The sequence below is a fragment of the Phytophthora infestans genome, genomic scaffold (assembly GCF_000142945.1).
Source record: "Phytophthora infestans T30-4 supercont1.65 genomic scaffold, whole genome shotgun sequence".
NCBI classification, from domain to species: domain Eukaryota; phylum Oomycota; class Peronosporomycetes; order Peronosporales; family Peronosporaceae; genus Phytophthora; species Phytophthora infestans.
The window spans coordinates 474114-490233 of record NW_003303694.1 but is presented as its reverse complement, the minus strand read 5'-3'; the positions used below and the strand labels follow the sequence as shown (position 1 = coordinate 490233).

Genomic DNA, 16120 nt, shown 5'->3' with positions numbered 1-16120 from the left:
GCTTCTCCCTAGTAAAAATAAAGGCTAATGCCTCGAAACCTTTGTTTTAACTAAAAATAGAGACATGCATGTCACGGAATTGCCTCGCTTTCCTGCCCTACACTACGTATCCTATGCGACACGCCAGGATGAAAAACTCGAGGCTTGGAGGTGACTCGAGGCCTCATTTCGAGATTACGCCGCCAGTGAGGACCTGGCTTCTACGAGTAGAGCAGTTATGGCGATGCCTACAGTCGACGTCAAGACCGACGAAGAAATGTACGGCTCCACGATCAACGTGTCGTCTAAGGGCATGACGCACCGTAACGGCTCGCGCTCCAACTCTCCCACGAGCAGCGGCGACGAGCAGTCGGACACCATGAAGCTCGCCCCCAAGAACTCGTCGCCTACAGGCACCACCGTCTTCCCCAAGGAGGCGCCACCTCATGAGACGGTGTGGGAGCGCTACAACAAGGCCACGTGCACCAAAATGTACGACGTGGAGGAGCTCATCGACTACTACTGGCACCGACGGTTGGCGGCCGTGCCCGCTGTGATCGTGAGCTACCTGCCATTCGTGATCACCCCCAACCAGATCACGATCTTCGGTCTGTTCCTCGGCTGGGTCTCCGCCTTGTGTCTGTACGACTCCGAGTTCCACTATCCGCTAGCGTGGGAGCCCTCGAACTCGCTGCTGGCGGCTGCGCTCTTCATGTTCACGTGGATCGTCTCAGACTGCACGGACGGACAGGTTGCGCGCCTGTGCAAGCGCGGCACCCGCACGGGACGCATCCTGGACGGCGTGGTGGATGGTCTCGTCATCGCTCCCAACTTTTGGATCATGGGCGAAGTCATGCAGCACCACTATGGAGGCAACGTCATGTACTTCCACCTCGGCTTCTGGGCTGGCATGTCCCTCTGGCTGCACGCCATCATCTACGACAAGATCAAGAACGTCTACATGGAGAACGCTCTCCCACAGTCCGAATGTGACGGTGAAACGGTCGCCAGTGTGCGTGCCGAGTACCGTGCAGCTCGGAAACAGTCGGCGTGCGCTCTGGACACGATTCTACTTGGCATCTACTCGGTGTACTTGACTGTACAGGCCAGTTTCACGTCCGATGCCGCTTCTCAAGCGGAATTGGACCGTCAGTCTCTGCTCGCGTCGTGTACTAGCGAGTACCATAATGCTTACCGCCAGAAATTCGGCGGATTCGTGCGTGTGGCGTCATTCCTCGGCATCAGCGCACATGTTACTGCAATCTACCTGGCATACTTCCTGGCCATCTTCCACTGGGACGTTATCTACTACATGCAGTTCTACCCGCTCGTCCTACTCAACATCGTCCTGGTCGGTGTGCTCATCCAGTACCAGCGTTCCGGTATGGCTACATTCACACCCAAGGACGGTGCATTCTAAAAGTCTTAGGAGTGCGAACTGGCTAGACGCGTGCTTGGCTATAAGCGAGAGGATCCACTACAGTACTCGTCACAAGCCAGCGTAGTAGCAATGTAGATATCGATCCTAGCAAACCTGCAAGCCCCCACGAATGTATGCTTACTCTTTATCATTGAGACGACCAACATTCACCTCTGCTTACCACTACTCGTTCTGCAATCACCGTTTGCCCATGCTGAACAACACGGGGAAGTTCATTCGACTGGGAATAGCAATGGAGAAGAAGAGCAGAAACACAAGTCCCAACGCTTGCACGAAGTACAGCAGACTCTGGTCGAACGGGAACGCTTGCTCGAAATAGCCCAATAGCGCGAACAACGCAGGAGCTGCGCCACTCGCAATGAAATGACTGAAGTAGCGTACGCGTTGAGCTGCTCGATGCACTGCTAGTCGTCTATCCACAGCGATGGAGTTGTCCAGCAACGCCATGATGCCGTGTGACGCAATACCGGCAACGAGTTGCTTAATCACAAGTACACCGACCACCATAAACCACGCGAAAGGTAATTCATCCACCTTGAAGAGGTCGATCAACGGGAAGCAGCCCAAGATGGGAATCTGGAGGATCAAGCCGATACGCAGCGTAGCAAGAGGCGTCATAGAGTTACGACTCGAGTTACACAGCACACTCGACGCGATCTGACCCAATAGAACAACCAGAGACAGAGATGCCAGCGTGCCAGCGACAGTGAGCGTGATAGACGACACTGTCGAGCGTGACAACGGCGGCTTAGCATGGACACTACCGCCCAATGTGATCGGATTCTGCTTGAAGAACCAAAGTGGCAACATCTCATCGAAACTGAGTTGTACCAGCGACCAGAAGAAGAACACCAGCAGTACTAAACACGCCAGAGGTTCACTTGTGATCGCCAATTCAGGTACAGGCTTGTCGACAGCTTTCAGAGACGGCCGAGTCGCTTTCATATGCTTTTTCTCCAATGGTTGATACGCTCCAGAACTTGCAGCATTAGTTCTCGCAACAGGCTCAGTCTTAGGAGACGGAGTCGATTGAGAGTGGACAACCACCGAGATCACCGGTTCCTGGTCTTCCAAGTCTTCAACACCTTGCAGTCCATACTCAGAGCAGTCGAAAAATGCTTCTTCATCACTCCCTTCATCACTGCGGATACTACTAGCACGCGATCGAGTGACATTTGTGCGTCGTGCTCGTGGAGTAGCCACAATCTCAAGGGTACGCTCCAATGACGCGGTGGTACGCTTCAACAGATCGTCCAGTGAACGTTCTTGAGCGCTTTTGCCAATCTCCACGCCGTTGCGTCCGCCATAACGTTGCGGCAAGCTGTCGACGCCGACAAGTGCAATCAAATCCTGAGTAGCTGTCTCCTTGGACAAGAACGATACTTTATCTGCAGTCCGCTTCGCGAGATGGGGACGAATGCTTGTCATCACTTGAGAAAACCATACGGGGGAGTTCAGAACCGTCAGAGCGTGTAGACGATCCGGTAACTCGCGTTGCAGTGTCTTCACTACTGCACAGACACTGTCAATGGCACGAGCGTCAGCATCACGAAGCGAAAGGCCATCCAAGTCGACAATGTACACGATCTTCTGTGTAGGTGTGCGCAGTAAGGTCTCCTGCGCAAAAGCCAAGAAAAACCGGTAATGGTCACGTAAATCCGACGTCGTGAAGCCCGCAGCGAAGAGTTTGTCCATCTTGACACGCCCCACGAAATCCCAGACGATCAAGTGGCCGTCCGACGTGTAGCCATGGAAATAATGCGGTAGGATCCCTCGGATAAGTCGGAAATGTGGCTGTGGCGTCGCTAATAACTTGATTGCTGCGATTTTCGCCGGTGTTGTAAGTGCTTTCTTGAATCCCAACCCCATGGCAGTGCGTCCAAACGTCTCTCCAAACACAGACTTGACGTGGGCGACAGTAGTAGACATTGGACTGCCGCTCTCGCTGCTGCTTGTACTGCTTGTGTTCAGACTGGTTGACGAACGTGGTGAAGCCTGTGCATCGATCTGAATTTGAGGCATAAAGTTCAGGAAATCGTCTTCTTCTTCTGCTAGCTGCGTGTATGCTGTCCGGCTTCGTAGACGCAGCCCCAGTAGCATCACCATGACTGCGACCCACGCGAGGATAGAGACAAAGCAGAACGGATACAGATACAAGGACGAGTCTCTTGTAGCGGGGTCTTCGTTTGACTTGTCTGGCAGCTTCGCACTCAGTGTGATGACGGCGAAAGTGCCGATAGCTCCGATCCCCACGCCCAAAGTCTTGGTCACTAGCGCCAGTTTGGTCTGTCTGTTGCCACAGATGTTGTCAATTTCGATGAGAGCAACTGGCAACACGCCGCTGCTGAGTCCGGTGGCGAATCGCACGAGCGACATGGCTACCAAACTCTTGCATAGCAGTAAGCTAAAGAACCCAGCTCCTGTGACGGCTAATCCCCATAGAATCACACCTTTGCTGCTCTTTAAAGAGCGCGCTAAATTGATCCAGAAGCCGCAGCTTAATGCGTGACCGAGAAAACCTGAGCCGGAGATGATGGCCGTGTAGAAGCCCAGCCGATGGAACGACGTCTCCGGATAGAAATGGAGCGTCAGCATCGGCCCCAGCACCAACACTACAGTCTGAGCGATGTATTCGATCATGGCACATGCCGTGAGGAACAACATGCGCGCATTGACGCCTCTGCAACAGCCGAAATACGCCATCACTGCTGAGAATCCGAGTCTTGACTGCTGTCAGTCGATTTAAACGCTACCGTGCTGATAAAGGCACCCCTGTATAGATCAGACAGTGGTCTTGTACGTTAATGTGGTGGGATTTCTGCTTGAGGACACACACAGCGTCGACGTAGCAAGAAGGCGGCGGGTCTTGCTGGGAGAGGACGTCAATGAGCTGGCAATACAACGGTACCGATATTACTTGGTGGCATATGATTGGCTAAATTGGATTACAGATTCGGTTCCCTTTGTGTGGACCACATAAGCATTGACTAAATTTGTTGACTCATCGCCTACAAACCGTCGAATAGAACTCGTCAATCGCCTTCCAATTTTCGATAAGGAAAAAACTAACTTAGCCAACGTAACTGCCAGTCAACGAATACATAGGCAACCTTGATGCACATCGAGTTTAGGATAGCTCCATTAGGAAGAGCGTTAAAAATAGCACGCATGGTATCATGGCTGGTGAATCATTACTCATTACGCGATGAACCTACCACTGGTAGTATTCCAGTGGCTTGTTGTCGCGTGGGATGCCGTCCAAATTGAACTCAAAGGCACGTACTCTCCAGACCGCGTTCTCGCGCTGCATGATTATAGCAATTTGACTCCCTGGTGGCGGATCGTCTCGGTCATTCTCATCTCCCCACTACCGTGTTTGATTTACGTCTGCCTGCCCGAGACGGTGAATCTGTCTCCACCGTCGCTCGGAATGGGAAGCAACAAGACCTTCTTTGGGCGATTCTTCCTCTCCTACACAATGTGGTGTTTACTACAAATGCACATGATCAGCGAGCGTATGCCACTATTATCTCTTTCCAAGACACAGCTCGTCATTAGCGCTGTTACTGTCGCCATACTGTCTACGGGTATCGAGCTGCTGTATTCCTGGTGGATAGGATTCCCCGTACCATACACTATCCATATGATGGCCGTGCCGTACGTGTCGCTCATGTTTTTCGCGCTGGCCATTGTCTGGTATCCTCACGTGCGGCAGAACTTGGGTCTCTTATGGAAGATTGCCGACGCCATTTTGATATGCGTTTGTCATGGGCTTGTCATCATCGGATATCCAATCTTCTATTATACCTTCCAAAAGATGGACTCCGGTATCGAGAGAACTGCGTTTATAATGGTGCTGCCAGTACTGAAGACCTTCTACAGAGCGCTATTCTACTACCTTTGTCGCTTCGCTAGTGGTCAACGAATCACGATTGCTGTGGTCTTCAATGCTGACATGGTGAACGCTCTGTTCATGAACTTCTGCATGCAGTACCAGCCATCATTCATGACCACGGCCAGTCTCATGGCTGCCAACACGGTGCAAGTGATTCTGATGACCCACGACATTGACGTCATTCGCAAGCAAATTGCACAAACGACGAAAAGAATCATAAACCTGACGAAGAACGATCGCGGCGATCGCGTAGCCACTTTGAGTATGCTACCTAGGGCTGTCGACATATTCCAGAGATACACTTTCCATAATTCCAGTGATGATGCGCATCATACTCAGCTAACGAGTACAATGAAAATAACGGTGGTTCCTCTTGGTAATTCCGCTTCGCAGCTGGGTCCTACCACTGACATTGTAGTAGGAACACGATCCGAACTTGAACAGCTCGAACAGAAGTACGTCAGTCTCGTGCGGAAGCTCATGTATGCATCCGAGTTCTCCATCCTCACTGCCTACGCTGAAGTCATCACGCCCATCGTATACTGTACGTACAATTACCTTGCGATCACTGCGTCCTAACTGACATAGGATATGTGCTTCAGCGCTGTATTTGGTCACATGCCCAACCGTGACTACTATAGCCAAATTGCAAGCATGGACTCGATACATTTGGCGAAGACGGTTGTGAATGTCTTACTGTACAGCCTCGTGGAACTCGGTGCATTCACTGTGCTCACCCAGACGCTCAAGAGGCGACTCAACTTCTCCACAATGCATCAGCTCGCATTTGTGCTCGATCGACATGTGATCCATGTTCAAACTGCAAGTATACTATGGGTGTTTTACACGACTCAGATATCCCTCGAGCACTATGGTACGATAGATATCGCAAGCGTTTTGGCGGTGTCCACGCTGGTGGCTGACATGTAATTTGGTAGGCACGGATTACTCATTCAAGTTTGCGTGGCTGGAGAACAATTCGACTGGTACGTAGTCATGTAAGCGCAAGGTGATATAACTTGAATGAGTTCATATACTGCGAAAATCGGTCCACCTAATGGACTCGACTACTATTTATCTTCCTACTTCAAAGTTTTACAGGCCTACGCTTCCTTAATAAGCTCGTCCAACTGCTCTTGTTACATGTACCACGCTTACCTTAGTCGTGCACCTTCAGAACCGAACGCACAGGCATCTGGCATATCGGGCAGCTCTTTAACGTGCGCATGATAGTCTTGAGACAACCGGTGCAGCCGGCTTGGTGTCCGCACGGCGAGCAAATGGCATTCCGTCGTGTCACATCGCAGATTCCGCACAGATCTGGTTGGGTGTCAAAAGACTGGCGAACTTGCTCTTCAGACGCCTCTGTGGGCTGCGGTGATTCTTCTTGTTGGTTTTGTGGCTCGACACCTTTTCCTCGAATGTCGATCTCCTGTTCCTGGTTCGAACTCTGCTGAGGCTGGGATGTTCGTGATTCGTTGTCGGATAAAATCATGATCCCCGTTTCAAACTCGGGGCCGGCGGTGTCAAAATCGCTCCCGGTGACGATACTGACACTCGAGTTCGTGTCCTGGCAATCGATGTATGGTTGTTGTGCTGCCAGCGGCACTTCGATGTATTTCACTGGCTGTATGGGCGTAAAGTGCACTCGGCTTTGATCACGGTTCACTAGAGCCCTTGGCTGATCAACGAGTTGGCCAGGTGTAGCTCGTCTCTGAAAATTAGGCGGCAGATCATCGACCGAGTTCTCGTACGACGGAAGAAGTTGTGTTGGAGCTTGTGGCTGGGGTGCTTGTTGGGCATTAGGAGCAAGTTCCGATTGCCGCTGCTCGAATGTTGCGCGAAGCCGCTGGTACAGTGGGTCGTTCGCTTCTTCTCGTTGTTGATCCTGCTCCCTTAAGATCGAACTGCGCAAATTCTCAACCAGTTCATGAGGCCAATAGTACAGTTCTCCATTCTGCGTCTCGACTAGCGATGTCCGATTCAGCGACGATCGACTCTTGCGTGAGCAAAAGTTGAAGCTCTGCAATACGCGACGCCATTGGGCCAGGTTGTTTAAACTATCGGCGGCGAATACGTAGTGGAGCGTCTGCACGTCGTCCAGACTCATGGTCTTCCTGCAGATTGGTGCACGTGTGAACTTGCGTCCCTTAATGCGATGGCACATGACAGGCTTATCGAACACGAAGGCATTCTCGCGCTTAAGCCACGAGTAGCTGTCTGTCGACGGGAAGTGGGACACTCGCGCTGCCTCGTCAATGAGCATCACTAAATCTGGACGAAGATCACCTTGACGACGGAAGATGCAGAGCTCAGTGGACGTGCGTTGTCTGTTGCAGGCCACCACGACTGCCCATCGTCTTTTCCAACGGAATTTACCGCGTAAGTACAGCCACCCTGCGTGGACTTTCATGAGGTTCATTAGCACAGTACCGACTGCTTTGCGACCGTTTTGACGAGCGACGTCGAGTGGTGTGAGGCCCTTGCGATTGACGGCAAAGGCGTCTGCTCCAGCTTCCAGTAGCGTCTCGGTGGCCAAAGGGTCCGGGTTCGTCGTTGCAGCATAGTGCAGGGCTGTGTTCTTGAGCCTGGTGTCGTCGACGTCGTTGACGTCAGCGCCGGCAGCAATGAGCTTGGTGACGACTGGTTCGCCGCCCCTGCAAGCAGCAGCCTCCATAAGCGGTGTGGTGCCCTTGCGATGATGTTTAAAGTTCACGAGGTTGCGTGCCACAGCGTCCGATTCCTCGATTTCCTCTTGAACTTTGACCTCGTCGCCAGATCTGGAGAGTTTCCACAGCACGAGGAAGTCGTTGCGTTGAATGGGCATGCTCGACTAGTTTGATAATGGGAAGTGATGGTTGGCAAGCAAATTGTGCAATGACACTCGACTTGAGGGTCGACGCAAACGAATGTTTCAGGACTTGTGAGACGTTTTGCTACATGTATGTTGGACGCACCAAGCAGCCATTTCGAATGGATACTTTTTGTGACAAGCAACTTCAGCTTGGCCAGAAATGTATCATTTTGAGAGCACCCAGAACTGCTCAATTGCATCAGCTCATCGCCCCACGGGCTCCACAATGCCACAGGTGACGGACGCGGTAGCCGATGCAAACCATTGATCCGCTCGCAGCAAATTTGTTGCTTGTTGAACAAAATGTTGAACAAAATGTTTTCGGATCACAACATCTTCTCATTTTCCCAAAATCGTGATTATGCTCTATTAGAACATGTAGGTCTCAACGAGACTCTTCCGGTTATCTTTATAAAAAGCCAGTACCCTACCATCAAATTTTACTTGTGTTCTGCATCAGCACAATCTCACACATTAAAATGCATCCTAATTCAGCCGGCTCATCACGCACTAACTTGCTGAAAGAATTCATATCCACATTTTCTCACAAGTACAAAAAGCGAGTTTAGCTTGCTTCGAGGACAGTATACTACCTAATAGTTTATTTGTAGCGAAGACGTCATTTATTTACCAAGCTTTTAAACTACTACAGTAGTACTTCTTAGTTTCCGCCGCGAAGACGCAGAACCAGGTGGAGTGTCGACTCCTTCTGGATGTTGTAGTCGCTCAGAGTACGACCGTCCTCAAGCTGCTTGCCGGCAAAGATGAGGCGCTGCTGGTCAGGCGGGATGCCCTCCTTGTCCTGAATCTTCTGCTTCACGTTGTCGATCGAGTCCGACGGCTCCACATCGAGCGTGATGGTCTTACCCGTCAGCGTCTTCACAAAGATCTGCATGCCACCACGTAGGCGAAGCACCAGGTGGAGTGTAGACTCCTTCTGGATGTTGTAGTCGCTCAGAGTACGACCGTCCTCAAGCTGCTTGCCGGCAAAGATGAGGCGCTGCTGGTCAGGCGGGATGCCCTCCTTGTCCTGAATCTTCTGCTTCACGTTGTCGATCGAGTCCGACGGCTCCACATCGAGCGTGATGGTCTTACCCGTCAGCGTCTTCACAAAGATCTGCATACCACCACGTAGGCGAAGTACCAGGTGGAGTGTCGACTCCTTCTGGATGTTGTAGTCGCTCAGAGTACGACCGTCCTCAAGCTGCTTGCCGGCAAAGATGAGGCGCTGCTGGTCAGGCGGGATGCCCTCCTTGTCCTGAATCTTCTGCTTCACGTTGTCGATCGAGTCCGACGGCTCCACATCGAGCGTGATGGTCTTACCCGTCAGCGTCTTCACAAAGATCTGCATACCACCACGTAGGCGAAGTACCAGGTGGAGTGTAGACTCCTTCTGGATGTTGTAGTCGCTCAGAGTACGACCGTCCTCAAGCTGCTTGCCGGCAAAGATGAGGCGCTGCTGGTCAGGCGGGATGCCCTCCTTGTCCTGAATCTTCTGCTTCACGTTGTCGATCGAGTCCGACGGCTCCACGTCAAGGGTAATGGTCTTACCCGTCAGCGTCTTCACAAAGATCTGCATACCACCACGTAGGCGAAGTACCAGGTGGAGTGTCGACTCCTTCTGGATGTTGTAGTCGCTCAGAGTACGACCGTCCTCAAGCTGCTTGCCGGCAAAGATGAGGCGCTGCTGGTCAGGCGGGATGCCCTCCTTGTCCTGAATCTTCTGCTTCACGTTGTCGATCGAGTCCGACGGCTCCACATCGAGCGTGATGGTCTTACCCGTCAGCGTCTTCACAAAGATCTGCATACCACCACGTAGGCGAAGTACCAGGTGGAGTGTAGACTCCTTCTGGATGTTGTAGTCGCTCAGAGTACGACCGTCCTCAAGCTGCTTGCCGGCAAAGATGAGGCGCTGCTGGTCAGGCGGGATGCCCTCCTTGTCCTGAATCTTCTGCTTCACGTTGTCGATCGAGTCCGACGGCTCCACATCGAGCGTGATGGTCTTACCCGTCAGCGTCTTCACAAAGATCTGCATACCACCACGTAGGCGAAGTACCAGGTGGAGTGTAGACTCCTTCTGGATGTTGTAGTCGCTCAGAGTACGACCGTCCTCAAGCTGCTTGCCGGCAAAGATGAGGCGCTGCTGGTCAGGCGGGATGCCCTCCTTGTCCTGAATCTTAGACTTCACGTTGTCGATCGAGTCCGACGGCTCCACATCGAGCGTGATAGTCTTGCCAGTTAATGTCTTCACGAAGATCTGCATTTTGTAGCTTGGACTTGTTGGTGTCGGTTCTTGAATGCGGTTGCCCCAGAAAGCAAAATGGAAAATGAGAAAACTGGAAGAGGGCGGTGGTCAAGTCAACCCATCGAGAAACTCCCGTCTGCGACGTGTGCTCGCGTCCTTTCCCGCAGGATCAAAATAGAATTTTCGTCTAGAACCTTCGCAACGTCTTCCAGACTAAGCGATCATACAAAATGACTGCTGCGGATTTCGCAGAAAAGATTTCTGATCCTGGCGACCATCACTCTGGACATGCTGGCACGACGACAAGTGCCAACGACGATGCATGCACGAATCCACGAATGCATGCGTTGTCATGCCCCAGACGAGTGTGTAAGCTGGAATTTTTGTGTGAGACGCCCCCCCCCCCTTCCCCCAAACTCGGGGCCCAAGGTCTAACAGCCCTGGCGGCAGCTTCTTACTGTGTCCCAGCATCTGATAAAGCCCCGTCGGGCGCACACGGGGGATACAGTAAGCAATTAAACGCAAATACCCCGCACGGAACAGCACGGACTCGGCTTTTTAAAAATGTAACACGTGGATGTATATGAACCTCATCCACTGCAGGATCTTTACAAGTCTGGAAGGTCGTCCATCTGAGGCTGGCTTTGCGTCACCGTCTTTGTCGTGAAGTAAACGAAGCCTTGCAGCGTGGCGACGAGCACGTTGTACAGCACAATAAACTTCGTCCAGCCGGCATACTCGTATGTCTGCGCGCACAACACCGCAAAGAACAGGATGGTTGCCGCGCGACCGATATAGTTTCCCAGGAACGGAAGGTACATCTCCACGCTCACACCATTCACGACGGACTTGAGGTCATACATTATAACTGCTGCGCCTACAGGGAACACAAACAGCGATATATTAGTCACCGTTCTCCACGCCTTCCTCATATCGTAGCATAGATCACTTACCGAACGCCATTGTGTAGAAGCCCAACGAGACTGCAGTATCACATCCGCAATAATAATAACAAAGTATTTAGCAACTTCTCGGGGAATTCTCACTGCAAAATCGGCTTACCGGCTGCGTATGTGAAGTGGATGAGCATACCAAAGCCTTGGATAATAGTGAAGGCTGCTGCCAGTGTATACATGCCACTAAAGACGATGTCCACCGTCAACCCTTGATCTCCGCTCTCTTCTTCCTGGCCTCCACCCCATCCATTTCCCGCACCACCGCCGTAGCCTTGTGGCTGATAATGTGGCACCGCGTACGGATGGACATTCGGTGCTGCATACGGAAGCTTCTGTTGTTGTTGTTGTTGCTGCTGCTGAACTCCTTGTCTCCGCGGTGCCTCCTCTTTCTCTTCTTCTGCGCCCGCATCCATCGGCGGGTTGCGCATCACGCGATTGGATCCAGCACTGCCAGGTCGCGACGATGTGGCCTCTTCCTGCGGGCCCACAAGCGGCTGCTTAAGCTCTTCGTCGGGCAAGTCCATGGCCGTCTGGTTCGGAGCGCTGTACGGATCCTGCGTTGATTTGATGCGACTTTTCTTCTTCGATATTAAAATGTTTGAATTAGCTAGTATTGTTGTACTTTTAACATGTACTTCGAAGTAATTAGCTAAATTTTCACTACAACGACTTCAACATATCCAAGACTTTACTTGGAGTCGATGCCATTCAGTTGCTCCAGCGCGAGCATCAAAGAGTGCGTTCCCAAGCGGCCGTGACCTTGGGCTTTGACCGCCACGTACAGCTGGTTGGCGAGGGCGAGCCCTGGAAGCGACAGGTTCATGCTGTTTAGTCACGGAAGTTGTTAGTCCCGATGGAATTAAGGTGAGGAAGACGATGCGCACTACCTTTCGGCCTCTTTCAGTGCGATCCCCATGTCCTTGACAAAGTGCTCCACGAAAAAGCCAGGGTCAAAGTTACGCTTAGCGATTCGAGGCCCCAGGTTGCTGATCGACCAGGAGCCGGCAGCACCAGCGCTCACAGCGCGGATCGCCTCCTCCACGTCCAGTCCGCTCTTCTGTGCATATAGAAGACCCTCAACGACACCAATCATGTTGGTGGCGATGAGAATCTGGTTCACCATTTTGGTGTGTTGGCCAGCACCAGCGCCGCCCATGTGACGGATGTTCTTGCCCATGATTTCGAACAGCGGCATTGTCGACTTCACAGTGTTGGCATCACCGCCAACCATGATGGAGAGTGTTCCCTCGCGAGCGCCGACGTCTCCACCTGAGACGGGGGCATCCAGACTCGAAACATCTTTCTGCTTGGCTGCCTCATAGATTTCCTTCGCCAGGGACGGCTCGCTTGTGGTCATGTCGACGATCACGCCTCCCGACTTGATAGAGGATAGCACACCCCAGTCAGGGTCGAGGAACACCTTACGCACGTCGCTGGGATAGCCCACGATACCGAACACGATGTCTAGACACATATCACATCCACATGCGTAGAAGTTTAGAGCCAAATCGTCTGCATGTAGAAGAATGAGGCAATACTGACCGGAAACCTTGGCCACCTCGGCGGGCGAGCTGGCCACAGTCGCGCCCTGCTCCTTGAGGCCATCGCACTTAGAAAGCGTACGGTTGAACACCGTCACCTCGTACCCGTGTTTCTATTCCTCGATGCAGTCAGCGTATGAACCCTTGTTTTATTTTCCTCTACTGATGCATACACAACGTACCAAAATGTGGCCGACCATGCTGGCACCCATGACGCCCGTGCCAATCCATCCAACTCTGCACACCAGCCACCGCAGTTATTCAATACAAAAAGTACCACTACAGCACACCGCGTATTGTACTGCACAGTGCTGTACCTCGGCTTCACAGCAACAACCATCTTGCTCTCGGGGCTTCGTCCTTGTGATCTTCGGAAATGGGGTACAGTAGAGCGCTTTGCTTGTCAATCGCTGCCTTTTTATTGGTTGAAAGGGTGTTGAAGCTAGGATCAAAGCCAATTGCTACCAGCAATTTGCTGGAGCTGCTTCAAGCAAGCGGCATGCTTGGTTGAGGACGTGGTGCGATGCCACTCTTTCGGTTGGCTCAGAGAATGAAGGAAGTAGGGACGGAAAAGGTGCGGGCTTATCCAAGTGCAAATGGTGGCCCCGGAAAAGCTGCTTGGTGTCCTTGAAATAAACAAAACACAACAATCTTTTGAACAAAAACAATTCTTGCGGGTAAAAATGGAGGCCATTCGACGGTGGGTAAAGCCTCTGTGCTTGCAGGATTCAAGAATGTTACACCACTTCCACGTTGTTGGCTTTCTCCGGATAAATACCTGCAGCAACAAAGTCCAGTTTGCGTTAGCTCACATTTCTCTTCCCAATAGAGAGCGTCGCCTCCTTCCGCACCATTCAGCTGCTCCAATGCAAGCATCAACGCTTGAGTTCCCAGTCGCCCATGTCCTTGAGCCTAAATAGCCAACCTCTTTGTTAGCTGCTCAATCAAGTCAAGCACCTGAAAAAGCTTAACGTACCTTTACAGCAATGTACAGCTGGTGCGCTAGCGAAAGCCCGGGGAGCGATAGGTTCATCCTGCAGTGGTAACACAGCAATTAATTCCGATAGAGCACCAGAATCTGAACGGATACAGCACACAGCGTACCTCTCTGCTTCCTTCAAAGCGATGCTCATATCCTTCAAGAAATGCTCTACGAAGAAACCAGGATCGAAGTCTCGCTTGACAATGCGCGGGCCCATGTTACTGATCGACCACGATCCCGCCGCACCGGCACTAACAGCTCGAATGGCTTCATCCATGTCTAGACCGCTCTTCTTCGCGTACAAAAGACCTTCGACCACTCCGATCATGTTTGTGGCGATCAAAATCTGGTTCATCATTTTCGTATGCTGACCTGCACCGGCAGGTCCCATGTGGCGAACGGACTTGCCCATAATGCTGAGGAAAGGCATCGTGACGTAGACTGACTCCATGTCACCGCCAACCATGACTGAGAGCGTAGCGTCACGTGCGCCGACATCTCCACCGGAGACAGGAGCATCTAGTGTGGAAACACCTTTAAGCTTGGCCGCATCATAGATTTTCTTGGCCAACGCAGGCGAACTGGTCGTCATGTCCACGATGATTCCCCCGGCTTTCATTCGTGACAGCAAACCCGAGTCCGGATCAAGTACAACTGACTTTACGTCGCTTGGATATCCCACCATGATGAAAACAATATCTGCAAGGCCAGCAAGAAAGTTAAAAAAAATTCTCGATGTCAAAGCAACCTGCAACGCTACCAACCAGAGTTTTGGGCGACTTCTGCAGGGGAGCCAGCTACTCTCGCTCCTTTCTCCCGTAATCCATCGCACTTTGACAACGTTCGGTTATACACAGTGACGTTGTAGCCGTGGTTCTGCAGGGATGACAACAAATTCGGATGCTGTGTTAGTATACCGGAGCACACATAGCATTTGGATTCTCAACACTTACCATCAAATGTCCACACATACTGGCACCCATGATTCCCGTTCCGATCCAGCCCACTCTGTACACATTATATAAGTGAGTGAACATAACTGTAGCGTGCGTACGCATACCGTAACAGTGTACCGAATCTTGACGCGAGACGCAGCAGACATGAGGTCGAGGCCCTGGGTCTGGAACAGAGCTATAACAGCGTCGTCACAAGAGAGTAAGTAAAGTTGTGATTTAAATCACAAATGCAAGAATATACTATGCGAGCTGAAGCGTACGGTTAGTCTTCAACACGGGGTCGTCCAGGTCTGGGTGTACCGTAGCAGTGATCTGCTGTTCGACAGACGCAACCGAGGCAGTGGCAGGTGCAGTTACACTCTGCTCCTCCTTCAGTCGGCTCTGAGAGTTCGGCACAATCAGCTCGTCGTCAATCACAACGCGGCTCTCCGAGTACGACTTGAACAAGTGCTCACTCAGACGATGATTGTGCCGGTTGATCTGGGCCACGACTCGAACGACATACTTTCCCTTGTCCTGTTCTTCAAAATTTCCAGTCTTGCGTTCCGAGATGCAAGCACGAATCATAGCGGGGCATCCCATATAGCGGTAGTGCTGCCTCGGTCGCTTTCCCTTTCCACGCGGTTTCGTCTTGACTCCGTGTGTGCACAAGTAGAGCTTTTTCACAAACCCGACACTCTCGTCTATGGGCTCCTTCAAGCTGTTCCTCTTAGCAGCCCGACAGTTTACTGCTTTTGCTGAGTCGGATGTCCTCAGTCTCATTGGCTGGTGCGTGGTTGCACAATACTCCTCCATGGCGCGATGGAAATCGTCCCACGAGTCAAAGCACTGATCTATGCCCACACATTGCACCAGCGCTTGCTCCTCCTCGGCCGTGGGTAATACGCGGGAGGGGTCTTCTTCGGCTTCTTCCTCTTCGTGCTCCTCTTCGTGCAGTTCAGTGTCGGCCTCGCGCTTGCCTAGCAGACTATAGGATGGCGACGTCTGGTGTTGCTGTAGCGCCAATTCCTCGTTCACCTCCGCGCTCACTTCGGCGTCAGGATCCATTGCGTCTAAACTGCTGTTCGCATCCTTCGTATCCGTCGAGATGTTCGAGTTGCCTTCGGGAGACGCTGTTCCGCGCCGGCGCTCCATTAATTCACTTTTGAGAGTCTTTTGAGACCTCGAATTTGATACCCAGAAATTCACTACAATTTTTAGATTGCAAATTTTGGGCACTTTTATTTTACTTTCATTCAATGAGCCCATTTTATGGTCTCCGCTAAAAAGAA

The 16120-nt window shown here is 51.8% G+C and overlaps 8 protein-coding genes across 8 annotated transcripts; 2 read left to right on the top strand and 6 right to left on the bottom strand.

The window, feature by feature from the left end:
- Window positions 1–177: 177 nt before the first annotated feature.
- Window positions 178–1556, top strand: PITG_18005 (uncharacterized protein; the record flags this gene model as incomplete). The annotated part of the gene is made up of 1 exon (XM_002997891.1): window positions 178–1556. One exon carries the CDS (start codon window positions 218–220, stop codon window positions 1397–1399), a length of 1182 nt encoding a protein of 393 aa, XP_002997937.1.
- Window positions 1557–1597: 41 nt separating this feature from the next.
- PITG_18004 (uncharacterized protein) lies at window positions 1598–4286 on the bottom strand (the record flags this gene model as incomplete). Its single annotated transcript, XM_002997890.1, has 1 exon — window positions 1598–4286. One exon carries the CDS (start codon window positions 4121–4123, stop codon window positions 1598–1600), a length of 2526 nt encoding a protein of 841 aa, XP_002997936.1.
- Window positions 4287–4625: 339 nt separating this feature from the next.
- PITG_18003 (uncharacterized protein) lies at window positions 4626–6309 on the top strand (the record flags this gene model as incomplete). Its single annotated transcript, XM_002997889.1, has 4 exons — window positions 4626–5195; window positions 5238–5863; window positions 5918–6189; window positions 6254–6309. 4 exons carry the CDS (start codon window positions 4626–4628, stop codon window positions 6307–6309), a joined length of 1524 nt encoding a protein of 507 aa, XP_002997935.1.
- A 21-nt stretch (window positions 6310–6330) lies between these two features.
- Window positions 6331–8142, bottom strand: PITG_18002 (uncharacterized protein; the record flags this gene model as incomplete). Its single annotated transcript, XM_002997888.1, has 1 exon — window positions 6331–8142. One exon carries the CDS (start codon window positions 8140–8142, stop codon window positions 6475–6477), a length of 1668 nt encoding a protein of 555 aa, XP_002997934.1.
- Window positions 8143–9807: 1665 nt separating this feature from the next.
- PITG_18001 (ubiquitin, putative) lies at window positions 9808–10432 on the bottom strand (the record flags this gene model as incomplete). The annotated part of the gene is made up of 2 exons (XM_002997887.1): window positions 9808–9823; window positions 9921–10432. 2 exons carry the CDS (start codon window positions 10430–10432, stop codon window positions 9808–9810), a joined length of 528 nt encoding a protein of 175 aa, XP_002997933.1.
- A 590-nt stretch (window positions 10433–11022) lies between these two features.
- PITG_18000 (uncharacterized protein) lies at window positions 11023–11894 on the bottom strand (the record flags this gene model as incomplete). The annotated part of the gene is made up of 3 exons (XM_002997886.1): window positions 11023–11291; window positions 11368–11397; window positions 11477–11894. 3 exons carry the CDS (start codon window positions 11892–11894, stop codon window positions 11023–11025), a joined length of 717 nt encoding a protein of 238 aa, XP_002997932.1.
- Window positions 11895–11972: 78 nt separating this feature from the next.
- On the bottom strand, window positions 11973–13268 carry PITG_17999 (3-hydroxyisobutyrate dehydrogenase, putative; the record flags this gene model as incomplete). Its single annotated transcript, XM_002997885.1, has 5 exons — window positions 11973–12194; window positions 12258–12834; window positions 12913–13024; window positions 13094–13148; window positions 13229–13268. The coding sequence occupies 4 exons, from the start codon at window positions 13121–13123 to the stop codon at window positions 12059–12061; spliced, it is 855 nt and encodes a 284-aa protein (XP_002997931.1).
- A 380-nt stretch (window positions 13269–13648) lies between these two features.
- Window positions 13649–15982, bottom strand: PITG_17998 (3-hydroxyisobutyrate dehydrogenase, putative; the record flags this gene model as incomplete). The annotated part of the gene is made up of 8 exons (XM_002997884.1): window positions 13649–13689; window positions 13763–13823; window positions 13888–13945; window positions 14007–14592; window positions 14658–14769; window positions 14847–14901; window positions 14967–15024; window positions 15110–15982. The coding sequence occupies 8 exons, from the start codon at window positions 15609–15611 to the stop codon at window positions 13649–13651; spliced, it is 1473 nt and encodes a 490-aa protein (XP_002997930.1).
- Window positions 15983–16120: the final 138 nt, after the last annotated feature.